This window comes from Clinocottus analis, unplaced genomic scaffold (assembly GCF_023055335.1).
Source record: "Clinocottus analis isolate CAN_PGR_092001 unplaced genomic scaffold, fCliAna1.0.p SCAF_10, whole genome shotgun sequence".
NCBI classification, from domain to species: domain Eukaryota; kingdom Metazoa; phylum Chordata; class Actinopteri; order Perciformes; family Cottidae; genus Clinocottus; species Clinocottus analis.
This window is the reverse complement of record NW_027175821.1, coordinates 3,821,197-3,848,178: the sequence shown is the minus strand read 5'-3', so window position 1 is coordinate 3,848,178 and position 26,982 is coordinate 3,821,197. Positions and strand designations below refer to the sequence as shown.

The following is a 26,982-nucleotide window of genomic DNA, read 5'->3' as shown; positions in this document are numbered from 1 at the left end:
AAGCAGCTTAAAATGAGCAGAATAAAGGGTTAAAAACCTCATTTTGAAATTTTACACACATATCAAAAGGGGAGGTTTGGAGTTTTTCTTTCATTTACCATATCAATTAGTCAAAATGGAGACATTGGAACATTTCTTTTACTGTGTTTTTGTTAAGAAAAACAGGCAGCGGCACTCTGAAATTGCAATTTAACAAATTACGTTTACGCATTAAGTAATTTGCCTTAGTCCAAAACAGTACATACATATCTCTTGGAGTTGTATAGTTGGTATGTAGAGTAGTATCGAATAGGACACACAGCATTAGAACTGAGCTGTAAAATACAGAAAACAAATGTAAATTCTGTATATTTCTTTCCATGTATACATTCAGGGTCGGTCATTACTGTCTAGCTATGGAAAGTGTGTAACATTGGTAAATCCGCAGGTTTGCCACATTTGTAATGCCCTCAAAGTCTCACCGGTTCAGCTCAGATTTGACTATAAATGTGAAAGCAGCCCTACATGATCATGATTTTAACATTGAGGCTTTACTATATAATCACTGTTTCACCTTTACCAACAGCATAGTACATCAAGGTTGCTATACATTATAGCGGGGACCTAAATGGTGACGTATTAAATTAAATTGCAATACATTTGACAGTATCTCTATCAATGAAATGTTCAAACTCCTCCATACAAAGCGGTTTGCAGGAGCAGGAACGCTCCGGATGGGAACAGGTGAGGCCTTGCTGTGAAATCTATGATACCGAGCTCGTGCGACATTCCTCACTCTTCAAACCTCGCCTGAGGTTTTCCCACCTTTAACATCCCGGGGCCGGCCACGATTTACCGCTCGTGTCTTCCAGTGGCCCACAGACACTTTCAAAATAAAAGACTCACTCAGTAAGTATGTAAAATAAAAATATTTTTCTATTTTCTGATCATTCATGGGTACATTTGGAGGGATACAGGTAACAGTACATCAAATTAAGTCAGGCCAACTCCCCTAAAGAGCTCTACATTGCCCTTTGGTAGCTAAATCAAAAAAAGAGTACCACCTTGAACAGTGAGGGAAAATCCAAGAGCATGCTGGCGAAACTTGTCATCGAGACTGTCTGAAATCCAGATATTCAAAAATTACTCGTAATGATAATACAGTAGCAAAATATTACATATCAAGAAAGAAAGGCTAACATGAAAAGAGTATTCTTAAGACGCGATTACAGAAACAAGGTAATCAAACTGCACAACTTGATAGAGTGACTAGTAACAAACAGACTCCTCTTAAAAAGGGAGTCTTTGAGAAGCGAAGGAAGAGCCAGAATGCATCTGTTTCAGCAAGTGTGGCATGTAAATTGCGAGGAGGCGATGATGGAGGGGGGTGGGGGGGCAGTGAGCAACAATCATATGATCAGTCCATCAGCTTTTACTCGCGGAAACAATACATGTATTTGAAAGTGAGCCCCGTCGCCGACTCCTGGGAAAGAAGTAGCCGTGGCTCTCGGTGGATCCGGCAGCAGTCCGGTGCTCTGCAGGGTTCCACCGGTCTGCGAGCGCCTCGTCCAGGCGAGTCAAGACAGGGTTTCACGTGTGGACGACGGCCGGCGCACGCCGGGACGTCGCGTCCGTTTACCGGGAGAAACCGTGGAGAGAGAAAAAGGACTCGTGGGAGCTTGTCGACCACGACGTTGTGAGCGATCTAAAACGTAATGTAAAAAAATATCTGTCCCTTCGTCTTTCGAGTTCTTCTGGTTTCGCTCCGCGACACATCCAGACAGACCTGTAGGGACGGCACCGATCAAATGTTAACCGTTTATTAAGATATTGTGATATAAAACTTTATTGATCAGGAAGGAAATTATTGTGCAAGAGAGTGATGAAAGATTGCAACAGAAAAAAAGAATAAACAGAAGAGAAAAATAATTAAATAAGAAAAAAATAGTTTTGAGTGAAGAAGAAGTACTATTGATGCCAGTGCAAAAACAATAGTAATAAGATTAAAAACAAAAAAAATAAAAAGCATTATAAATATTAAGTGTGGGAGACATAATGACCCCATTGCGCCTCATGTTTGACGTGAAAGGTGGACAATTTGTACGTCTTAGAAATAGTTTGTGTTGCAGCAGCAACCACCACTAACGCACCTAGTTGCCGTTCACTTGCGTTGACGTCGTTTCTCCGTGGTTGTTTGCTGCTCTCTGTCTACTGCGATTCTCTCGCTCCTCGTCTTCTTCATCCCTCTCCTCGTTGCCGCTGTGGTTCTTGCAGTAAAGTCTTTTAAAAAAAATACACACATCCACACAGTGGGGCTTGTAAGTATCAAACTACAATGATAGCCAAGACGCTATTTGTTCAATGCAACAACCAGCGCTCATTTTAACAGTCTGATGTGGTTTAAACTTAAAGAGTTAAAAGGCCATGAACATTCAATACACAAGAAACATACTGAAGTCTGGGAAAAGGAGGACTGCAAGTTAGATAACCTCGATGTGAACCATGAAGAATTTACAGTATTGAATGTTTTAGGAGGAAGATAATGTGTTTATCATGCGTGTCAGGCTTCAATGACACACTCAATGCATTTTGTTGAGTGACACCGAATCTAAACAGAAAAATATACAGAGAGAATCTAAAGTACGAAAAGCTAGCTGAGCTCACTTGTAGATGCCACGCGCCATGTTTTCAATGTACTTGGCTTTGTCCTGCAGGCCGCAGTGATAGTGGTAGGTCTTCACGCAAGCCTTGATTTCACACCCAATGGTGGCTCCCAACTGAGTGCAGAGGGTGCATTTCTGAAAAAAAAAAAAAATTTAATTTTTCAAAAAATTACACGCTGCTTTTCTGAAACTCTTTAGACTGTATAGAAGTCAGACAAATCTTCCTACCATTCTTTTCCCCCTTTTGATTTCCTGGATGACTGTCTTCACTTCAAAGTTTCCAAATTCAGCCCGCGACGTGGTGGTCAGCTGCACCGTGCCCGATGAAAAAAGCTGCGAGGGATCACAGATGGACGAGAGAAAAGCGGCAGTACTGTGAATGCATGTGCGCGGTATGAAAAGCCCCCCCCCCCCCTCTCTACCCACACGACAAACTTACCATGCACTTGTAGTGTGCAGCCACCTTTTTGGAGTTGTCGGTGTGAAGCATGCCCCTCGTCTCGTTCTCTTCCTCGCCAGCATGACAGAAGCCGCAGCGCTGGCCGCCGTCTCCCACGCCGGCCCGGAGAGGTGACCTGTCCCGCTGGAACACACGGACGACAACGCTCATGAAACAGGCCGACAACACAGCCGACAGACCGCCGCGGTCAGGGCGCACAGATTGCTTACGTGGGAGGAGCTCTCCTCGTCTGCAGCCTGCGAGGAAGTGGAGCGGGCGTCTTCCGATTGGCCACGGGAGCCGACCCTGGCTCGGCCTTTCTCAAACCGCTCTCTTCCCCGACTTTGTGGAGGCGACGAGTCCGAGTCACAGGCCACGCCTCCCTCTTCATCTGTCGACAAAACCGACAGACGGTCGTGTTTAGGACGGACTTTTTCCGTTCATGAAAGATCCAAGAAAAGACCCCGCGAGCGTAGAGAGGTGCAACAGATGTTCGTGCTTTACCTTGAATGCCATCCTGAGCAGCATCCCGGTGTTTGCGACAGTAAACACTGCGTTCGGGAAAACAAAACAAATACATTTGAATTGAATCCAACAGGAGTGAAGAACATCTTTTTGTGCAGGGACTTACAGGTAAATCCCTTGTGAGGGATTCTCTTTGATCTGCGCTTTGTCTTTCAAAGCGCAGTAATAGTGGTACGTCCTCCGGCACGTCTTCACGTCACAGCCGATAGTGGCGCCCGGCCGGTGGCACGAGGAACACATCTGGTGGGGAAGCAAACACACACCGACATCTTCAGGAGGGAAAAAACAAAACAGGCCAAGCACAGGCACAGTCTTTGATATGAAGCTGACAACTAGTCATATGCTTTGGCAATTAGTAATGTGAAACGGGATTTTATGGTCTGGGTCTAAATACGACTTGCCTGAGACTCGTGTGTGTGTTTGTGTGTGTGTGTGTGAGTGAGTGTGTGTGTGTATAAACACAAAAACAGAGAAATACAAATAATAAAAGGCTGTAAAATATCATTAGAACATTCTTGAATCCCAACGAAGATACATTGTCAATATTGTTTTGTTAGCATCTAAAAAAACATTCAACGTGGACTTTATCATAAAAGAAAAACATGTATGCGTAGGCTCTAGTGGGTGAGAGTAAAAATAAATACATATGTATAGTAATTAACATAAACATAGAGATGTGTGTATAAATAAACACTGCACCTGTAAATATGTAATCTTTTCCAGAATAGAAGTTAATATAATGGCAAGAGCCAGAACCGTGATACTAAAAGTAACTAAATCATAATGTGTGCCAGTAATATTCATTTAGAGCAATGTAAATGCTAATTAAATTAGACATGCTGTAAAATAGATTAATACATTGAAGTGCAGCATGTTATTATCTTCTGATAGTTTGTCAGATTGAGAAATGAGCCACAAGCTGTTCATGCGAAACATGTCGAATTCTAGATTCTACTAGATAGAGAAAAAAGAGCCGATATTCACAAATTAAACATGAGATAAATCATGAGAGGGATCAGCTGTAATGCTACTAGCGAGTAACAACACCTCCTCTGTACCTCTGTAAATGTGAATAGAGATCCATATATACACACTCTGTTTACAGGACAGACAGGTAACCACAATTAAGAAAAACTGCATGCATCATCAACATCACCGTCATTAGTTATTATCGGTTCAATAAAGCAGCTCCTGCATATCCTCATATGTGCAAAGTGTTTGGATGTGCGGGGCTTTTAACACAAGTCATACACATTTCAATTGAAATACATTCATGGTTTCCACATTATAAATTCTAACGGGGGGGGCACTCACCAATTTATTCCCCCTCTTGATCTCCTTTTTCACATCCTCAATGGAAAACCCTCCGATGTTTTCGCTGTCTGAGTGAGATGTGACCAGGGCAGAGGAGAAAAGCTGCATGGGACATTTATTAACAGAAAAATGTAAATTGGTTTGTGCAGTCTTTTATTACGGAGGATGAGAAGTGCAATATCTGCATTTTAATTTCCCTCATGACCACTGCCAATGCACCACTTTCCACACTGATAGATGTCGCGTGTTTGACCAGCATCTGAACTGATTCCACAGTAATTATCGTGAAAATGGAAAATGGTGTGTCAGAGGCCTCGAAGCGGCGTTCTGTCAACCCGGAGGTCAGGATTACCCAGGGGACGGAAGACACATCGGGGCCTTTCAACAGTAATTTACACGAGATAAATCACTTCCTGCGGCTCGACAAATGTTGCTTTTCATTCTAAAACCTGCTTGCTTTATGAAATGCAGACCTTTAGTAGTCTTATGAACAAGTAACACAACAACAAAAACACAAAATCCCAAGTGTCTTTTTGGGCTGAATTGTTCACTACGCTGCACTAAGTGGTGACGATTGGAAGTGAGCATGCCTTAATCTAGGAGGATCACAGGCTACAAAGGTCGAGAGCAGTGTGCTCTCCTCACCATGCACTTGTGGTGGGCCGCCACCTTCTGGCTGTCCGACAATATCAGCTGCCCGCACTCCTTGTCCCGGTTGGTTCTGCAGAAGGCACATTTAAGCAGCCGCGCTGCGGCTCCTTTCTTCTGTCCTGACATGACAAAAGGCTTCTTTCTTTTTGGACAGAGTCTCTGGAGGAGAAAAAAAAGATAAATGTGTTAAAGTGAGACGGACAAGACAGCTTCACATTACACAGGTTGATAGATCCTTTGTCATAGAAATCATCAAAGCAGTTAAAGACAATCGTAAAAAAGTACTCAGTACAGTAACTCTGCCGGGCTGTGTCCTCTGTAACGTCAGAATAACAGCTTTAATGGGATGAATGTGAATGAATGTGATGAATGCACTTGTCGTACATCTTCCTCATAGCCGCAGCTCATGACGGATTCAAACTTTTGCAATAAATACAATACGTCAGTGATGCCCATAGTCATCAGCAACAGGAGATAAGAAAGGAACGATGAGGTAACAGTGGTTGACATGATGACAGAGTTTTGAGTTGTTCAATCAGTTATTAATGTGTTCATAACCAGGGTTTCACATTGGCGAAGCATCCCTCACGGGTTGAATTATTGAAGAGTAAACTCTACTCTGGAAAATCTAACTCTTTCACCAACTCAATGAGTATTTTTGACATAATAAAACCCTCGAATAGGTAGCCATTATAGCTACTAAGCCATTACTCCAAGTAAAGCAATGAAAGTCACCAAAGAAAAGTCCTGTGTCCTAAAAACACGACGGCCAGCAACGCCTCAGATGGATCACACGCCAGGGGAGGGAGACAACACATTTGTTACAGCACTACAGCTTGACACTTTGTCAACTTCTGAACCCACTTCATCGTGGTCCACTGTGCTGTGAAGAGTTTGTGTCGGCCTGTGGTGGGACGACTAAAATCCACAGAGTGTGTTATAAAAAAAAAAAAACACTGACCAACATCAGAATTTTGTGAGATCCTGTGTATGTTTCACCGACAGTCAACCGGGTATAAATCAGACTAAACAGGATATACTCAGGGACAGCGGAGACAAACCAGTTTACCTCACATATCTTCTTCCAATTACAGGCAAACACCCCACCAATGAGTGTTTTTTTCTGCAAATGATGCAACATGTTTTCTATTTTTTTGCATACAGTCTGCTCCAATAGTCTAGTTACGCCTCGTCTGCCCCAACCTGAAAACCATCCCATTCTCCTTAAGAAATATGAAATCGCTGGAAATATGCACTATTTCACTGTAAGGCATGTTGTGATAAGCAGAGAGAAAAACACACACAATCACACACATCACCAGGAGCTTGGGACGATTTGATTATTGCATCATTTCAGCTGCATTTATTTTTTCGTATCAAACCTTTTGCATGTGTACGTTAAACAACGTTTTTCTTAACAACGATGCAATATCGGTTGCAAATCGTTGACTGTCTTGTTTATAGGCGAAGAGATCAAATCTGCGAAAATGTGTTGTCATTTGCAGAGAGCTGCTTGATGTCTCCACAATGCGCTGCAGGCGGATGTATTAAACATGAGGGGTAGAACAAAAAAATAAGAGCATGTACTTCATCCTTTATAGTCCAGAAATGAAAGTGGATGTATATTTGTTTTCCTTTCTTAAATCTCAAAAGCAGTGCGCTGCGACGCCTCGATAGAGCCACGGCAGCCTCCATAGCTAGGCCGGGGTTTCACTGCGGCGGCGGCGGCTCAGCGGCGGAGCAAACGCACAACCCTCGTCCGTGTAAATAGCCGCAAATGTCCGTTATTTTAACCTCTGGGTTTCGAAGAAAACGCTCCCGCAACACAACCCCGCATCACACGGCGGCGTCGTGGTCGATGTGTGACAACAGCGAAGAGGGGGGGGAAACGTGGAAGAAAGAAAAAAGTGCCACAAAATTTCTCCTGCAAAGTTTTGAATCGAAAGGGGGTGTGTGTGTGCGTGTGTGTGTCTTTCCTCGCCAAACTAACTCGGCTAGAACTGACAACAAATTTTTAAAAAAAATCTCAACGCCCTGAAAATCTCCCCCCAAAGGCCTCTTCATGTGTGGATATAAAAGGTCGGGGGGGAAGGAAAGATATGACACTTCGACATTGTGTTCCCTGCTGAAACCCGTAAAAAAAACGGCGAATATTGCCCTTTAAATGTGGGAAATTGTCATGACGGGCGCGGGTCTTCGCAAACCGTTTCGAAGTAAAGAGCGCCATACGTGATGTGTCCCTACGAAGGGAAGAGCCGCTCGGCTTGTGCGCCAGCAGCACGGCCCGAGACGACAATAGGGCCACGCAACACCGCGGCGGTCGTTCCCGCCGCCTGTGCACGGCTCACATCTTACCTGCTCACACTACCTTACGGCGCCGAGACGGTGGGGAAGATGGGGGAAAGTGTTGCGGGGCAGTGGCTGTGTTTCTTTCCCGTCCTTCAGAAGTGATCGTGAGCTTTTCGCACTAGCATCAAGCTAGCTACAGCGCTCGAGATAGCGCGACTTCCGGGCGGGCCTTTCAAAATAAAAGACCAAGTCGGCCGAACGGGCGGTACGTCGAAATGTCTTAATAGCGAAAAGACGCGTGTGAGGGAGACGAAAATGTGCTTTGAACAAATACCTCATGGGAATGGTTTTATTATTGATCATGTGGGGCTATCCAGACATACAATGTTGGATGCAGACTTAAAAGAGATTAGAAAAACACTTGTGTGGTGTCAGATTTTAATTTTTTAAAAGAGTTAATTTCAGGTTTACAAGCTGTAAATTGTGGGTGCTTGCCCAGTAATACATAATCTCAAGGCCTTTATGTATTTATATGCTTATGTATCTCATATTCATGAAACCAATAATAAAATAGGAAGGTCCATGTATGTAGTCCTTTGTGTTATCTGTACGTGAATGTGTGTGTGTACACAATCCGGAGAGGGTGTTGTGGTCATTAGGGGCTCATCTACCCAAAAGCAAAGTTTTGGCCTTGACAGGTTAAATCCGGTCATGGGCTGAACAGGTGACAGTATGAATATGGACATTGCAGTACCAAAATGGATAATACATATTGGATTACTATAGTAGTATGGTATTATATAAAGTAATCGGCAGAGGACATATAGGATTGATCCCTGTGGAAAACACTGAAGCCATTGGCAGCAAAAGTTTGAACTCTACCACAAAGATATGATTTGAACCAGACGATCAATCAAAAGCATTGAAGAAACAGCTTATTTTACATGGTTGTGATCAATGGTATCAAAAGCCTCGGGCAGTTATACAACGATTGCGGCACATTTTTACTGCATGGCCAGGACTAAACTGACAGCTCTAAGTGAAGAGCATTGGTATCCTCTTCTATAAAATGAGAAATGAGCACCAACAATCTAAATATGTCATATACCTAGTCTATTTAGAAGTGTTATTTAACACACAAAAAATACATCTAATACATTTCTTGTACGTATGTATATAGTAGTGTGTATAGTGTGCATGTATAGTATATAGTATAATGTGTACATACATTTTTATATACATGCATATAAGTATAGTATACATATGTATAGTGTTTTCATATGTATGAATAGTGTTTTTCATATTATGTATTTTTTTCTTTTTTATTATAGTGTGTTTTTATTTTCATAACTGACTCAAAGAGACCTGGGCAAAAAAAATCCCATGTGTCTGGACTGTTGGTATATAGCACAAATGGACAAATAAAAACCTTGAATCTTGAGGACCTCATAAAGAAAATAACTACTAATAAATCAAATGCTAATAATAAGTATACACATGCAATACACAATAGAAAAGTTAAATTCCGTGCACACATAAGTCTCAAAGCATAACACATTCAGAGAACCGTTTCTGGCCTTGTAGTTTCTGGAGAACGAAGGAGCACTTGGTTACGGTTACCGGGCAGTCCGGTTAGCGGGGCTTCGCTTGTGATCTTTTAACTGTCCACCCGCGAGGACGTTGCGAGCCACGAAACACGCGCACCAACAACGTGAGAGGGGAGTTCCCAACGACTTGGCCTTCGGTTAAAGTGATTGGACGGCGGCGGTGGCAGTCATTTTCTTAAAGCAAAACATACCCGCCCAGTGTCCCCGGGATGAGGAGAGGACGAGAGTTTCACCAGAAGAGAACAGGGAAATGAAGTTGTCAGACGGGCCAGCCCAGCAACTCTCTCAATACAACTAGAGCAGCTAGCAAGTTAGGTGACAGACGGTCACGAGTAGAGAGCTTCGTAGGAACCAGCACCGCTATGAAGGTCGTCCCTTTGAGCCACTTGTAGCGACAGTTAGAGCACAGTTAGACGGCTACAGACAACGACGCAGACGTTTCAAAGTAGCAGGCGTTAACGGAGGGAAAGAAAGTGGGGACAACTTGCTAGCCCGCTAGCTAACCTTTAGCCGCCGAGCCTCCTTCAGCTTCGGAACCTGAGTTCCCTCCTCGGTGAGTCCTGACAGCTTCACCTGGATGTTTCAGCGGTGTGCGGTGTGTGTTTTCCACGGTGACGTCCCTTCGGCTGTCCGCCTGCCGACCGACCGACGCTGCTTTTCTTGCTTCTCGCTACCGCTAACTAGGTCACAAGCTAGCTCAACTTTGCTGCTGAACATTTGCTCCAACGTTGACATTGTTGCCGTCTCTTTTTCTTCTCCGTTACATCCTCGTTCCGGGTAGAAAAGTTCGCATTTTATTCGCCCGGGCTAATGCTAACTTTTTGACAAACTAGTAACCGAGGGCGATACGTATTGTAAAAGTGTTACTTTCGCGCTAATCTACCCGCATTATCTTTGACAACTAAAGTAAGGTTAGCGGTGTTAGCTAGCTGCGCGTGCTGTCATGGTCTTTAACACTGTAGGTTAACGCACCGGCGTAACTTTGGAGACTCGGTTCTCAGTAAAGCGGTCCAACTAACTTGGCCGTCTTGTTGCTTCCTTCAGGTGAGAGCTTTTTTTCAGCCATTTCCTGATGCAAAAAAGGTACAGGAAGTTGAATTGCTTGCATATAATCGTGACTTGAACCAGTGTTGTATTTCTACAGAGATTTGGGGCTTGGATTACCAGTGTCCAGTCATGCCTTTTCCTTTTGGGAAGTCTCAGAAGAGTCCAGCTGACATAGTGAGGAGTTTAAAGGAGAATGTGGCCTACATGGAAAAGATGGATGCTGGAGACAGCAAAAAGTGTGAAAAGGTCGGCTATGGACTGCCTCTTACTTGCTTTAAAAAAAACCCCTCTTATTCTCTTCCCCAACTGACGGTAACAGTCACTCTTTTTCCACATTTCAGGTCGCAGAGGAGGTGTCAAAAAACCTGGCCTCCCTGAAGGAGGTACTTAGCGGAACAGGTGACAAAGAGCCTCAAACCGAAGCAGTGGCTCAGCTTGCACAAGAGCTGTACAACACCAACCTCCTCATTGCTCTCATTGCAAACCTGCAGAGGATTGATTTTGAGGTGGGCAAAAATGCACTTTATTTCTGCAGTGACTTTATTTGTGTATAAAGTATTGATCTTTTAATGCCGACACCTAATGATCAGGATCAGACGCTGCGTGAGCGATTTGAACGTCGATGCCCAAAAGGAAGGAGAAAAAAAAGTCTTTGCATATCATCAGCACCCAGTCAGCCGTTTACCACCATGTACTTTTTTTTAAATATATATATACAGGGGAAGAAGGATGTGGTTCATTTGTTCAGCAATATCGTGAGACGTCAGATTGGCAGTCGCACACCCACGGTAGAATACATCTCTACACAACAACAGATCCTCTTCATGCTGCTGAAAGGGTAAGTTCATCTTTTCACAGGATCTCAGTGTTTGATACATGATCCTATGTGAGTGCTTTATATGTAAAATTACATCTACTAAAGTTAAGTCCAACCCTAGGCACTTTTCAAACACTTTTTTTTCTTTCACTTCACCTCAACCTGCCACGTGATTTTCCACATTACGCCTTATGTGTTTCAACAACTCCCAGAAGAACGAGCGTGAACTTGTTGCATTCACCTGTGGGTAAAGCATGTTGATGAAGAGAGTGATAGCACTGCCGGTTTTACAGCTCTAAAAAAAAAAAGTGTCTGCATACTCAAAGAGCCTCATGTCTCAGCTGCATTGCATTGAAGCTGCTGTCGGTGGATCGAATCCCATCTTTGTCACTTTGCCGTGTTTTTGACCTTTTGATCCAAAATGTCACGTCTCTAAAGCAGACCATCCGGTTATGGACATCAAACCCTGACATTTAACATTGATGTTAAAGTTGATTATTCTGCTTAGAGGTTCCTTTTTTGGCTGGCAGCTATCTTATCTCACCATGAAACATAACTTAGAAGCGTGTGATTGTTCATCAGTACAAATTCAAATATAATGCCTTAATAGTAGTGCAAGTGTTTGACAGATTTTCCTTAAAGAGACTTCAATTTTTTGCTGTTTTTGTTTGTTACATGTACAGTGTTTGTGTTATAACCTATAATATATTCAATTCCAATGAGGCAAAGGACTTGACCCGAGCCTGCCATGTGTTAATTACCTGTGCAGATATGAGAGTCCAGAAGTGGCTCTGAACTGTGGAATGATGCTGAGAGAGTGCCTGCGTCACGAGCCTTTGGCACGGACGGTGCTCTTCTCTGAAGACTTCTACTGCTTCTTCGGTTACGTGGAGCTCTCAACCTTTGACATCGCCTCAGACGCTTTCGCCTCATTCAAGGTACAGTGCTGTTTCTTTTTTGGGTTCCAGCATCTTCATCCCAACAGTTTGTGTTAAATACGTTTGGTCTCTCCTGTTGCCTCTCAGGATCTCCTCACAAGACACAAGATCATGTGTGCAGATTTCCTGGAGAACAATTATGACAGGGTGAGCCACCTGCATGGTTTTGATATTCAATCAAACAAATGCTTATGCTGTGCTTATTAATATACTCGCAACATGTCTGCCAGGTGTTTACAGAGTACGAGAAGCTCCTGCATTCTGAGAACTACGTCACCAAGCGACAGTCTTTGAAGGTTAGCTACACCGCTCTACCTGATCCAAATCACTTTTTTTTTTTAGCTTTCAAGGTCATACAAAAACAACTTTGTTGTAAAAACATATTGTTTTTTTCAGCTCCTTGGGGAACTTCTCCTGGATAGACACAACTTCACTGTCATGACAAAATACATCAGTCGAGCGGAGAACTTGAAGCTGATGATGAACTTGCTAAGAGACAACAGCCGAAACATCCAGTTTGAAGCGTTCCATGTGTTCAAGGTGTGCTCATAAAACACGTAAAGTGCAACTATATGTGAAATGCTGCTTTGTTTTACCTGTTTCAGCTGAAATTTTGCCAATTGCCCATCATCTCGCTCCCTTTTTTTTTCAAAAGGTATTCGTTGCAAACCCCAACAAGACTCAGCCCGTGCTGGACATCCTGCTGAAGAACCAGACCAAACTCGTTGAGTTCCTGGGCCACTTCCAGACCGACAGATCGGAGGATGAGCAGTTCTGCGACGAGAAGAACTATCTGATTAAGCAGATCCGGGACCTGAAGAGGCCCGCAGCACCGGAGGAAGCTTAAGGTGGCAGAGGCGACTGCTCCCATCAGGTGGTAGATGCATAGGGGTGGCTGGAGCTGCAGAAGGCTAAGAGAAAGTCTAAAAGACACGCTTCATTAAAATTGAATATTAACCACAAAAATATAGGAAAAAAAGCAAAGATTACTTTCTTCACTTTCTTTTTTTTTTTTTTAGCATGGATGTGGAGGTGATTTCCATCCAGCAACTTGAGTGGGCCAAGAACTGTTATTTAAACCATAGTGCTTCTTCTTTGGTGATGATGAAATGCATTTTAGTCCATTCTTGTAATGTAGGACCTTAAACTGTTCCCTTTCCACATTCATTGTTGCTGACGGAGACCGTAGAATGATGAAAATACCCCCCCTCTCCTTCCCTTCACAGCCAACATGCGTTCTTGAAAGTCTTTCTCAGAGACGTGTCTATATTTTAGAGATAGAGAAGCTGCGGAGAAGCATATATACATGCTTTATTTTTCTAATGTATCTTCCTGGTAAACACTTTAGGACATCCAGTAACCCTTCTCTCTGAACTTTGTTCAGTCTAACTAATTGCATAGGTTTGGTTTATTGCCTTATTGTAAAGCTGTTGTGTTGTACAGGGACTTAGAAATACGGCTTTGGCAGAGAGAGACACGTGGATCACGTTGGCCAGGTCAGCACAAAGTAATTTTTTGGTGATTTTTTTAATGTGTAGGTGGTAGTCCTTAAGGTTGCATTGCGTGAGGTTACAGTGGTCACAAATGATCCTGCAGTGCTGTACTCGTCGATGCATTAGCTGGCACAGGAAGGGGAAATCAAAACCATAGAGGAATCAATTAATTGCGCTGTGAATTTTTTTTATTTTTTTTTTAAGGCCGCTCAGCGAGGCCTACGTGACTGAAATAGAAGCAAGGCATCAGATAACGCTGCAGGGTACCAGCCCATCCATTCACCGCTAACATGGACAGCCAGGATGTACCGATTGATCTCATTCTCACACACCGAGCAGAGATAGGACCCGTTCATTTGAAACGATGATTTACCCAACGATGAATTAATGGGTTTTAAAGTACCTGGTGTATGGAGGCGTTTCTCCCTGACCGCATAAGCTCTGCGTAGCGCTAGAAATGATATATTTTTTATTTCAGTTTAGCACAAAGGTGTTGCCCATGAAGATGCATCAAAAAGTATGTTGCACTGTAAAGAATGAGGCGTTGTCTAAAATAAGCGGACACGCCAAATACTCCTCATACTGACGTTTAGCAGGAAGTACTTTTTTTTTTTTCCTGAAGAAATTCCCTCGTTTGTTTTTCATTCGACAGCTTATTGAACATCTGCTACGCTGGATTTTGAGAATTAGGCGGACGGGTTATGGACATTGATTTCACAAACTAGATCCACGCAGTTGTTTCCTTTTGACACCAAAGAATACAAAGTCCATTTGATTTATAATAATACATTTGAAAGGATCGCCCCGTCGCTTGCCTTTTTGATGCATCAGAAAGCGCGTCCTCAACCCAACATGCACCTTTTTTTGTCTGCCGAGCACTGAATCCATCGAGTCCCTCAACGCGCATCGCCGATTAGTTACATTTCTTCAAAATAAATAAATACTTGCCTTAATTCGGCCATTGTCACTGAAATGGCTTTTAGGGATTTCAAGATATACGTCTGAGCGCACAGTCTATAGTATATACCTCATGGGATTTGAGTTTGCAAATGCTGTGTTCTCTTTCTCTTTCCTAGATATATTTTATTTGACTGTTTAAAATACACAGCAGTGGTTTGAATGCATGCCTGAACTTGACGTACCTGTATGTTCAAACTTGAACGGGGACTGCGACCTGGTTTTCACAACGAGAAAACTAGATTTTTTTTTTTTAAAACTGAACCATTTCATCGGGTGGTGCCACACAAACGTTAATTCATAATGAATTGCAGTGTGCTTACCTTGTAATGAACGTTGCCTTATTTAAAGACATTTAACGGATCGTAATGATCTTGTGAAATTCCAGAATTCTTTTTTTTTTTTTTTTAAAACCAAAGTCAATATGAAATAGGTTAAAGATGTACATTTCAAGTCCCAAATGCGTTACCAGTTAATTTCCTCCACACCTCGTGTCGTGTAGCTCCATCACCACCCGCGATCTGCTTGAAGGTGATCCTGCGAGTTTAAATATATATTTTTAACAGACTGCACTCAGTTGTGGTTATTAGTTCTGTTTTTTTTTTATTTGTTTTTTTAAAATCACTATTTGGAACACTGGACCAAATAGCCACAAGGTTATCATCAGGCCTTTATGGATCAATACATTAATTTGGGGACTCTGCTGTGAATGTGGTACATTATGCACAAATAGACTGAAGTCCTGCACACAGTGCACCGCCGTGTCACCCGTTCATATAAGAGTTTGTCTGAGAGTGTTTGAGTTTCTTTTAAAAAAAGAAAAAGAATCCTGTCGGTGAACTCCTGTGTGATTATTTAATGTGAAAACCAGTTTTTTCAAAACTACATCAATGCATCGGACTTACCCCATTTACACCAGAGTAATTATTAATATATATATAGATATATATATACATGAGCACAAACAGACTTACAGCTTGCATAAAATGTAATAATATCCAAGATTATCTGGCTGTTGTGTAAAAGAAAATAACCTTAATTTTCAAAAAATCCTCCAGAATATGATTTTTAAATTGAGCCCAGTCATGGCGTGCAGTTCACAGCGGCCCCACCAGGGGGCGCTGTTGGAATCAATCGGCCCATTTATATTAGCTGCATCAACAAAGCATTTCATGTTTCTCTAACCCTACCTCTAAATATGAGTTTATAAATCACTGGCGATTATATGTAGACGTCAACACAAATTCCTTCAGATCAGTATATATATTTCATGATTTAGAGTTCTCTGTTTAAATGTGTTGTGCTTTACTTTTTTACTTTGTTGCCTTCTGTTTTCTTTCTTTTTTCTTTTATTCCCCCCCCCCACCTTTTACCTTTTTTTTCTTTCCGCACTCTGGATATTTTTTCTTTATTTACCTTGGGAGCGAATAATGTGTACATAACTTTATAAAGGATACAAAGTGTGAAAGCATTCATGAAAATAAAAACTTTATGGCAAATTTATTTTCTGTGTGGCTTTGACAGTTGAGTGGACACTTTAAGGATCAGAGGCCTGGGATCCAATTACAGCTCATATTTACAAAGATATACACTTGTAACCTTAAAGAAGCAGCGATGTTATTGATCCTCCCCTCGTGCATTACTTCAGACGGACCTGCTGCAGGTTCTGCCCCAGCTGGTGCTTTTTTTTGTTTAGCTATTCATTGTAAAAGTAATATGTAAAGGAACAAAAATATAATTCCGAGGAGTTTTCAGTTAATGTGAATATGGTTGAGTGTGGAGGTTAAGTCTCTAACAGCAGTGTAAGCTTACAGGTTCCCTTAATTAAAATGTGTGGGTTAGTTGGACAAAAACATTTTTGGGAATCAAATACTCGTCAAAAGATGAAATGAAGATGAAAATCCGAGCTGCTGCCTGCGGTTCCTCTGCAGGATGTCGATCTAGTCAGTCGAGGTTGTCTAGTTTTTATTCTGCTTGATAGAAAGAAAACCTGACGAGGTTCTTACGGTCATGGAAAACCTGGAGAAGTTCTTAAAAAATGATTTAAAAATAGTTATTTCCAGGCCTAGAATAGTAAATGTGTTATATTCATGTGTTCATGACGTTCATTTACGCTGAGTTTAAAATAATTAATATGCTTTTTTTTAAAAAGACACTCAGAATATACTCACTCTATGCTTGTTAGTTTAAATACTGCATTTTATCACTTGTTCATTTCATTCCACTAAATCTTTTACTAAATCTGGTTTAAAGTCGTGGAAACTCATCGGTCACAATGTGTTTGAACTCTGTTCTCACCCAGACTCAAAGGTTACGTGATCTACGACGTCGCCGACGAGTGGAAAGGATGTTTTTTTAATTTTTTTTTTTTTAGCTTGTTTAGGTTGAAACGTATCTTTTATCTCCAGAATATTATTCTGGACTACGAGCGAGTCGCCGCTCGCATCTTTTGCCGAAACACATGCATCCAGTGATGCAAATGCATATTGCTAAAAATAACCCCCTCTCCTCCCAGTTGAAAGCCCAGTTCACAACACTGGGACACATTCCGCCCTACTGGGAGGGTCCCACCATGAGGCCTGCTCACTGGGCCGCCAGCCTTTTGTCTGCCTGGAGGTCAATTATAACCCCTGTGAATTTATTCAAACCCAAAGAAAACATACATTATTCCTCCTCCAGACCTTTTTTGTATTTAAATATTTAATGCAGCATTTAAAATCACAATGCAACATCTCCCTTCCATGAATTAACCCTTTAATGTTCTGCAAACAAGATCAAAAGCGTCCTGACCACAACCAATCCTCCAAGAGACACTGGAAGAATATCAAAAATGGGCAGCTGCAGTTTATTTTTCTTTCCCCTTTTAAACAGCCTATATGGAGAGAAAAAGAGAAAGAGAGGGGGTGGGAAAAAAAGGGCAGTATGGGAAAGTAGGTTAAAGTTCATCCGGGGAAGAAGGCAAGTGAGGCAACGCTGCGTCCATGTTCTCACCGCGGAGGAGGTGCCACCATGCTGCAGGAAAAGCCTCTGCATCTTTCAAACATCTCAAACGCGACAACAACTACAACACGCACACAAAAAGGCCATTATTACTGAGCGCTATCTGTCTACACATGAAGGGGGGGCTGGTGGAGGGACGTGCAGAAGACTCCGTGGGGGCAGGGTTTCACAGGGGTTACAGGGTCACGAGCCTCCTGGGCTCCTTTTGACCAGCAAAGCGCCGAATGGATGAGCGAGATGCGGGTTCATGCAACAACAACACAACTTTAGCGCGGCGCAGTCCACGACCAGGCGCAGGGGAAAGTTCTTTTTTTAAAAACAACAACACATCACACACAAAAACTGTTTGCAAGAGGAGTTTTTTCTTTTTTTTTCTTCTTCTTTTAGGGACGACATCCGCTTGGAGAGCGTCGCCCGCGCTGCTCTCCCCACCCCCACAAAGAGAAAAACAACCAGAAAAGATGCTCTCACAATTTCATGCATGACAGAACTTTTTGTTGGCGCAAAAAAGAGGGCTGCGGAGGGTACAACATCTGCGTGGTGCAAGGTACGTGGTTGGCAATATTGGGAGTTTTTCTGCAGGATGGGAAGCAGGATGCAGTCACTCGATAGAATAAAACCTCCAGGCAAAAAGGTAGGCTGTCAACAGTGGAGGTTTTTAATCTCTATTCTAACGCAGATTAACGCACGTGGTCTTGTAGTGCTTTAGTTAAAAAAAATAAAAAAAAAGTTTAAATATTCCAAAGTGTTTGCGTGTGCGTGTTTCTCTTGGTCAGATATGTTAAATAACAACATAGTGTGTATTCATATGTATTGTAATATAATGCATTGTTTTAATAATAATCTGTACGTGTTCAAACTGACTGCAAGTGGAGTCCCAATAACTTTTAGTTGAGCAAAAGTTGATTCCGCTCGAGTCTTTTGTTATGGCGTCGCTGCTGCGGCACATCGGGCTCGTGCGGGCTCTATTTTATTAATCCGCAAAGTGTTACAAATCCATCCACCCGCCGCTCGACAGCTGCGGCTGCGGCTACGTCACCGAATAAACGCGGATGTGATTGAGATCATTATTTAATTGAGCCGACACGCTCATCGTGGCATCTCAAGCCGCTGTTGGCGCCACTTTATTGAAGCTGCACGCGCGCACACACACACACACACACACACACACACACACACACACACACACACACACACACACACACACACACACACACACACACACACACACACACACACGACCTCATGTAGCTCTGGTACATCCCATAATATGCAGTATATAAGAGAATAATAACAAGTTAGGGAGGGGAAGGGGGCTGCATTATGAACTATATTGTAACTTTTTGTGCTCCTATTTTTTTTAAACTGAAGCGTGTGTGTGTGTGTGTGTGTGTGTGTGTGTGTGTGCGTGCGTGTGTATGTATATGTATGTGCGTGTGTGGCATCAACCGTTATGTTTGAACAGTCTGGGATTTCGTGCATCCTACAATAGATGAAGATTTGTTGTGTTGTGTAGTTTTTAATGGTGGAGGGTAAACTAAATGCATTTACTTCAGTACTTAAATCAAATGTCCAGGTGCTTGTATGTGACCAGACCAGTTTGAGTCGCTTAACATTACCATATTTCACAAGGACTGTTGAATATGTCAAATTTCCTTCAGTCTGACACCTAAAATCACGGTTATTAATCAGATAAAGACTATTAAACATCTTCCTAGACTTCCTGATATGTGCTTTTTAAATATTCATATCAGATGGTCATTTTTTTCTAATATCTGAAGTTTTCACGTACCGATGGATCAAGTGTCCATATCCAATTTTGAAATTCAGAAATTATTCTGCTTTTCCAAAGTTTGATGTTATTTTAATGAGCACTTTTTTCATGCTTTGCAGCGCTTGAAGATGTAGAAGAAGTCCTCCCTGCTCGTATCGTGTTTAATTCGGCTAACCGCCGCATGGCTGCAGAGAAAGTATTCATTCTCTATTGAGTTCTGGGGATCGGTTTCAAAATTTGTCTCCATCGCAAAATCAATTGATTTTGGTTCTGTTTTCAGACGCTGCAGACTGGGAGCGTCTCGCCACGGAGGAGTTGGAAGTAATCCGGCACGTCACAATCCCCCGCCCATCCCCCCACAGCGCTCGCGGTCCTCCAGCTAAGGTGCATCTAGTGTAGTTAGTGAAGTAGCTCAGTATCTACTGCCCTAGTTGCTCCTTCTGGCTGGAGGGCTCCAATATTCTCCACAACATCTGCACTGAAAACAAATGGAAATGCTTTACGTCTGATATGTTTTAGTTCTGTGGCTAGTTTTGTTCCTAGAAACCTTCACGGGTCACACAGACAGAAGGTGCACGGAGCAGATTCTTCTTAAAAAAGGTGTTCACATTAAATACATGCAGTGTAAGGGGCCCCTGAACGTGCCGTCGACTTTGCAGTCCCAAAGTGCTCACAGTGCAGGTAGTGCACACGGATCTACTGCAGTTTGTGCACTTCAGGTATTGCCGGTCACCTTCCCTCATGCACACGTCAGCTCTGTTTTTTTTTTCCCCCGCTTGCAGGTGGAACTCATGTGGGTTTCACGGAGAGTTTTGTTGGTTTGCCGTCAGCTTCTGCCAGTCTCTGCTGTGCAAATCCATGCAAAGCTCTCCGTTTCTCAGACACGCAGCCAAAAGAAGTTCTTGTTTGTGTTGTTTTCTGTTGTTCCAAGCTTTGATGAACACTTGAAAGACGAAGAATCGTATTCACCGCAGGCACAAGAGAGCAGCTGTTACCCGCCACCCCCTCCTCCTCCTTGTTGCAGTAATATTAGACTCTACAGGCAGCAAACATTAAGGCTTGTGGGGTTGTTGTTTGTTTACATTACTGCTTGTCTTGCTGTTTTCAGGTGGATGACTTCACAATTTCAATGCTAGACAAAAATCTAAAGAAATTGCACAGTATCCATCTGCAAGCCGCCAGATGTTGTGAACACATGTGTGTGTGTGTGTTAGAATGTGTGTGTGAAGGAGCAAGGGAGTTGTGTAGGATGGCTGTGAATATGAACTCTGCTCTATCTGCAGAGGATACGCTCCAAGTTTGGGCCTCACATGCACACTGAACACTAGGTGTCACCATTTCAGCTGTATTGGCTCCATGGGAGCTGAGTGGAAGTGGAATAGATGTCCAGTCCGGATGAGAAGGGGATGGAATAAGTGGTGCAAAAATGAAATGCCATTAGGAAATGTTTGGATCAGATTGATGTAATTATCTAGGACAAGAGGAGGATGTTGATGGTCACTTTTGCTCGGTTTATGCACATATCGGATTGCTTCCTGTACACTTTTTTCCCCATGTGGTTGAACAATAAAAGCTCATTTTCAGATTATATCCGACGCTTGCGTGTCATCTTTCTTCTGCCTCAGGATGCATCCTATTAACAAACACACACACCAACAGCCATCCATCGAGCTGCTCGTGAGCCACACTACTCCCCTTGTATCTCCACTCCTGCAGCCAATGTATCAGCTCGATAGGAGAGGGGAGCTCTAAATAGGCGCAGGTTCATTCTGTGGCGCGCGCTTTTTTTTGGGTGGTGGTGGGTGGGGGGGTATTGGGGGCGCGCACATGTATCCGGGGCTCGTCGGTCTGTGCAGCGAGCTGAGAGTCAGAGCCGCAAGTGAAGAGGGACTCTTAAGTTCTCAGCGTCGGGAGTGCAGTTTACGGACCGTTGAAGGGGGTCGGTGGGAAAGGGAGAGAGCGCGAGGATGCTGATCCGGAAGCCGCAGCCTCACCTCGTCCGCGGCAACGCGAGATGCTCCAGTAACTTTTGAACGTTGTTTTTTTTTTAAAGTTTAATCTCCGCCGTTCGTCGCTCCGTTCCGCCCGGTCTCTCCCGGTTAAGAAACGCCGCGCTCGCCTGCCATGCTGCTCGCTCCGTCGCTCCGCGGCGCGCTCCTCCTGTGCGCCTTCCTCCAGCTCTTCCCGCTGCCCGGCGGACAGGTGCCGAGCTGTCAGGAGGTGCGCACGGTGTTCCAGTCTCTGCATCCGGGCTCCAAGTGGGTCCCCGAAACCCCGGTGTCAGGTAACTGTCCTCCACTTAAAAGCTTGTGCATGTTGGAGCTCCGCAGGATTTTACGCACGCATCCTTAGATTGATTTCACTTCTTTGCGTTAAACATGGATTTATACTCCAAATCAATTACACACACCTAGACTATCCATCCCGCCTTCTGAACGTTTCCCAACCTGTCCTGGAAGAGATAAAGAAAATCTATTGGCCAGTTAAGCATCCTGTTAAGAATGCAGGTTGAATTATAAGCCACCAGTTAACAGTTAAATAACAAGCTTACAGAATCGATTGGCTCCGGTATCGATCCAAACGTGGAGCCAAGGAACCCAACTTTGATTGGTCGGTGCTTTAGAAACATGGATAGAAGATGTTACAGCAGCATGTGTTTGTTGTACGGGGTATTCATCTTATGTTAAGTTTGAGGCTTTCTGTTCTTTAGATGATGATGATTATGGACTGATATGTAATAAAAAAAGGAGCACTCTTTCTTCCTGAGAGTTGATTAATAAGCCGTGCTCAAGCTAGTCCTTTGTTCCACGTTGTCATAGGATCTCGAGTAGAGAGCTGTGGGGTGAATTGTGACCGGCCTGCGAACACATGCGTAACGGATGCAGCTTTCCAAAGAGGTCGTTGCTTCTCCCTTTGGAGCTCAAATGTCAGCGAGTCTGCCTCCGAGGAGGGAAAGAAGAGTCTGTTTGAATTCAGAGACGCGATGAAAAGCACACTGATGGAGGGGAATTCAGATGTTTTTTGGGAGATGGAGGTTATCCCCCATCCCCTCCCTGTCCTATTTTGTATTTTTTGCAGAACACAGCACGTCTGCGCGCTGCCGGAGCCTGTTGCACGCGTTCTGATCCAGAGACCCCCTCTCATGTGGCTGAACCACCAGCCAGCTGCAAATGTTAATTGGATGTTGTAGTGTCATGTCAGCACGCGGGGGGCAAGTGGTTCAGGTTAACAGCTTTCCTCAGCATGCAATTCTCGCAAACTCAAATCAAACGGCATAGAAAAGACGTGCAACGCACTTTGAAGCGCGTTTTATGTCACGCTCAATCCATCCCGCTATCAATCTCTCCCCATCCGCGGGCGCACGCGCGGCTTCCACCAGTGCGCCCTACATCTCTCCGTGCATACATTTTTAATCACAGACAATCGTTCATTTGTATCTTGCCAGAGTCATCGTGGCAGGCCAAGATATATATTTAACCCTCCCCTCCATCCTCATAGCATATCATATCTAAAAAGGCAGAGCAGCCCGGCTGTGCACCTTCACTGCCTGGTCAGCCAGAGCCGGACAGCCTGCACACCATGCAGCTCAAACCCATTACTCACACTGGAAATCAATCCACAGTCAGCCGAGGGGACAATCCCTCCTCGCATGTTAAGAGCTACTTTGCTTTACACGTTTCCCCCAGACGCCCGCGGCTCCTCTGCTGCAGCGTGATTGCTGGTTTTATGAAGTGAGCGTGGTGCTACAGCGCTTCATCAAGTGGCCGATGGTAACGCGACACATCACAGAGCGAGATATTTAGATTGATGTTGAACACCGGTTTGAAAAACCCGTCGAGTCGCTTTTTTGTTCTGTTTCAGATCCTGGAGGCAGCTCAACGAACACGAGTCAATCTTTGTTTTATCGTCTTGATATAATCTGATTTATTTCCCGCTTAGTTTGAAATAAATGGAAATGCATTATGAGGATAAATGATGCATGACTAATGTCTTGGATATCAAAGCTTAAGCCCATTTTTTTTTATTCTGCTTTGGAGTTTGTTCTAAAAGGGAGTTGCACCTCTCTGGGTTCTGACTGACCCTTAAGGCATAACACAATTAATATAAATGTGTTCATGCATAGCCCATGGCATAATAAAAACGTTTTATGATATTTTCTACATTTTGCCATCTTCATCAAATGATGATGGTGAAGAAGAGGGGTTACTACATCGATGCACTTCGATACAGGATTTAGGAGAAATAAATACATTCAAATGAATGAATGTTGATTTTTCTCCCATTGAGACTGTTAGTACACAAACTGCAGTGCCACAACGAGAGGAAAGGAAATGTCTACCAAACACACTTATTATAAAATGCCCAAGTAGACTGTCTTTATGCACAAGAAAAAGAGCATGTAAGGTTTTAACATTTGTGCAATTGAGCCACACAGTGCTGTCATCACTATATGTGATTCATTGATATAGACACCATGCAGTGTAGGAACAGCAAGACATAAACATATGAAGATAAAGGGCCTCCCTCTTTCATTCCCAATGTGCTGACATCATGCGGATATTCAACAATTCCCTTACACGCAGACCTCCTACAAACCCTCACAGTCCAGAGGGATCTTAGGACCCTCTTTAAGAGCTGGTGTAGTAAAATGTAATGGGCTGTGAATGCAGGACTTAATGCCTAAACAAAGTGCTGCCAGTGAGGGAGAACTAGGTTGCAACACATTAAATTGTAAATCAATTTGATAGTGTTTAGGCTTTAAAAAAAACACGTCCCCACACATCACACATTTAGCGAGGCCCGTGAGAGGACGGGTGGCCTTGAGTGTGCCACAGGAAGTTTTACATCGAACGATAAAGCCATGAATCTCTGTCTGTGTGTATCCTAGGCCCGTGTGTGTGGATATGTCCTTCGCATATATTTTTAGCAAGCTCAATATTACTTAACTTTGAATGAACAAGTGAACACCTCTATGCTTTAACCGCCGGGGTGGGGGTAAGTCAGACTGACGCCTTTTGCACGGTGCGTGTAACTAGCTCACCTGCGCTCGAGCGTGAACGAAGCTTTCAAGTCCAGCGTGTCGTCTGCAGCGGGCCCGACTCACAATTACAGGCTCCCCTCCTGCTGCTGGGTGATGGAGGTACAGCCTGCTAACGTCACATGCTGCTGGATAAATGGACGTAACGTCACATGCTGCTGGATAAATGAATCTAACGTCACATTCTGCTGGATAAATTAACGTAACTTCACATGGACGCTGAATAAAACTGCCGAAGGCAGCTAGCATTAGCTAACAGCCACACACAGCGAGCATTAGCCAACAGCCTCAGACAGCTAGCATTAGCCAACAGCCACATACCGCTAGCATTAGCTAACAGCCGCAGACAGCTGGCATTAGCCAACAGCCACATACCGCTAGCATTAGCCAACAGCCACATACAGCTAGCATTAGCTAACAGCCACACACAGCGAGCATTAGCCAACAGCCTCAGACAGCTAGCATTAGCCAACAGCCACATACAGCTAGCATTAGCCAACAGCCTCAGACAGCAGGCATTAGCTAACAGCCACATACAGCTAGCATTAGCTGACAGCCGCAAACTGCTAGCATTAGCTAACAGGAAGCAGACGTTCCCACAGAGTATTTCCCCCGTGAGTAACACTGTATTTTGTGTATGACTTGATACTGACTTATAACACCGATACGGTTAATTACCTCTGCTAATGAAGTCCGTGTCTACTTTGTATGCAGGTCCTCATGTCAAAACAAGCCACAAATACAGGGAGCTCGGAAACTAGCTTGCTAAGTATTTCACCGATGTTTCCGGTGCGACCTAGGTGAGTTTTTTTAGGCGCGGTTTTTGTGATTTAGCCTTTCTCTTTTTGGGAATATTAGTATATTTACAGTAGAAGACTCATAGTAAAACCATTCACTATCAATAATAGAAAAACTATGAATATTGTACAGTAAAAGTCCTTCATCCACATACTTTAAATGAAGAGTGAAAGAGAGGCCTCAACAGCGCGATGTCCTTGAATGTATCATTTAGCTAGTAGTTAATTTGAATGTGACGCTCGATAGATTGATGAATAATAATACTTTTGTATTTGGATTGTTATATTTTTTCAGTCAAATCAGCTTGTGTGCGAGACACAACGTCATGGCAGGTGTTTTGGTGAGGACCTCAAATAACCTTTGTGGCTTGATTTTTATCTGTTGCATATTTTAACAGGTGTTTAACACCTGTTGAATAACAAAAAAACTAAAAGGTCATCTTTTATGTTATATTATTTTCAGGATAAAGTCCAGTAAATTGCAAGAAAATTAGCAAAAATGAGATTAAAGTCTGTCCAAATTGGTTGGGAATCACTGAGATAATGAAATATTGATGCATTGTCTTTCAGTGGGCCTGCAGGAATAATGTAGCTGCATTACCAAATATTACATCATCAACAATGATCACATTCGTTAGCTTTCACTCATTTTTGAGGACATGTATCTCCTCAAAAAAGCTGTTCACAGGTGTGCAGTACCACATACAAGTAGCTGTTGCAAAATGTTTCTCAATTCTCCAAAAACGTGTTAAGTCACAATATATACCTGAATATATTTCATCCTTGTTTTTTCACCGGAAATATTTGCTGTCTTTAAAAAAGAAGAAGAAAGAATGTGACACATACTAAACTTTCCAGGCATGTGTCCAGCATTTTATGCCGTCCTTTATATCCAGCGATGACATTGGATCGTCCTTTATCGTTCCCGACGATAATCGATGCATGAAAATTTAAAAGGTAATATCTTGAATGAGACAGAGTTATGGCACCAGGCTTGCACTTTAGGGAGAATTTTCATAAATCCCAGCTCTTCCACTTTTGCCCTAATGAGCTTTTGTTTTACATTTTTACAAAATCATGAAATATGCAGCCACTTCTCACATACTTGGTACATTTTTGGTCCCCCCTTTTTTTTTTGGTCATCCATAATGCATTCTTGTCATTAATGGATACAGAAGACGTTGAAGGTTTTCAGTCAGATCTGCTGAACCTTGTGCCCGCGAAAGAGTTGGCGAGTAAAAGCGAAACAGGGCCTGTAACACGAGTTCTGCGTCGAGGCCTCCCGCCAATGAAAGATTGATGAACTTAAATGTTGAGGATGGCTTGCTGGGATTTGACTGGGGGAAGTATCACATTCTATCTCTTCTCACTGTGTGTGTGTGTGTATGTGTGTGTGTGATGATGGAGAGCCGTGAAGTAGCCTGTATTGATATGGTGTTTGGTGTGGGGGAGGTGGCTGATTCAGAGAGAAGTCCGCAGGAAGGCAGAGCAGAATTCTAATAATGCTGCATGTGGTGCCAGGGGGCAAAACACCAAAAATACAAAAAGTTTTTCCTTTCCGCCAACGTGATTCAAAAAGCACAGAGAGCAGTGGAAAAAACAAAACAAGAACATTACGGTGGAGATGTGTAAAAACAAAATTGTGCTGCAGGAG

At 43.1% G+C, this 26,982-nt stretch overlaps 3 protein-coding genes across 8 annotated transcripts in view; 2 read left to right on the top strand and 1 right to left on the bottom strand.

Moving 5' to 3' along the window:
* Positions 1-893: 893 nt before the first annotated feature.
* Positions 894-25,427, bottom strand: phf6 (PHD finger protein 6). Of its 4 annotated transcripts, XM_068583019.1 has the most exons (12): positions 25,210-25,427; positions 24,535-24,656; positions 5,566-5,730; positions 4,921-4,988; positions 3,713-3,846; positions 3,586-3,632; positions 3,312-3,472; positions 3,082-3,225; positions 2,871-2,975; positions 2,644-2,777; positions 2,130-2,259; positions 894-1,765 (listed from the first exon to the last, which is right to left on the bottom strand). In XM_068583019.1, exons 3-11 carry the CDS (start codon positions 5,654-5,656, stop codon positions 2,130-2,132), a joined length of 1,014 nt encoding a protein of 337 aa, XP_068439120.1. In that variant the 5' UTR covers positions 5,657-5,730; positions 24,535-24,656; positions 25,210-25,427; the 3' UTR covers positions 894-1,765. The 4 variants fall into 4 exon arrangements, with proteins under 4 accessions (XP_068439120.1, XP_068439103.1, XP_068439094.1 ...); XM_068583002.1 differs by lacking the exon at positions 25,210-25,427 and having other exon boundaries at positions 4,921-5,022; positions 24,535-24,554; XM_068582993.1 differs by lacking the exons at positions 24,535-24,656; positions 25,210-25,427 and adding an exon at positions 7,927-8,059 and having other exon boundaries at positions 4,921-5,022.
* cab39l1 (calcium binding protein 39, like 1) lies at positions 9,517-13,235 on the top strand. Its single transcript, XM_068587542.1, has 9 exons — positions 9,517-10,020; positions 10,612-10,760; positions 10,856-11,020; positions 11,234-11,352; positions 12,101-12,269; positions 12,357-12,416; positions 12,500-12,565; positions 12,666-12,809; positions 12,925-13,235. The coding sequence occupies exons 2-9, from the start codon at positions 10,644-10,646 to the stop codon at positions 13,114-13,116; spliced, it is 1,032 nt and encodes a 343-aa protein (XP_068443643.1). The 5' UTR covers positions 9,517-10,020; positions 10,612-10,643; the 3' UTR covers positions 13,117-13,235.
* Positions 21,362-26,982, top strand: part of gpc3 (glypican 3) — a 95,279-nt gene continuing 89,658 nt past the window's right edge. Inside the window, exons 1-2 of one of the 3 annotated variants that reach the window (XM_068582977.1) lie at positions 24,503-24,633; positions 25,246-25,331. Coding sequence is in view for 1 of the 3 variants with exons in the window: in XM_068582958.1 (XP_068439059.1) it covers positions 21,618-21,777 (160 nt within the window). In the remaining 2 variants the exon portion in view is untranslated. Of the gene's footprint in view, positions 21,778-24,502; positions 25,146-25,245; positions 25,332-26,982 lie in introns of those variants that run through there. The other 2 variants (XM_068582967.1, XM_068582958.1) reach the window with 2 other exon arrangements.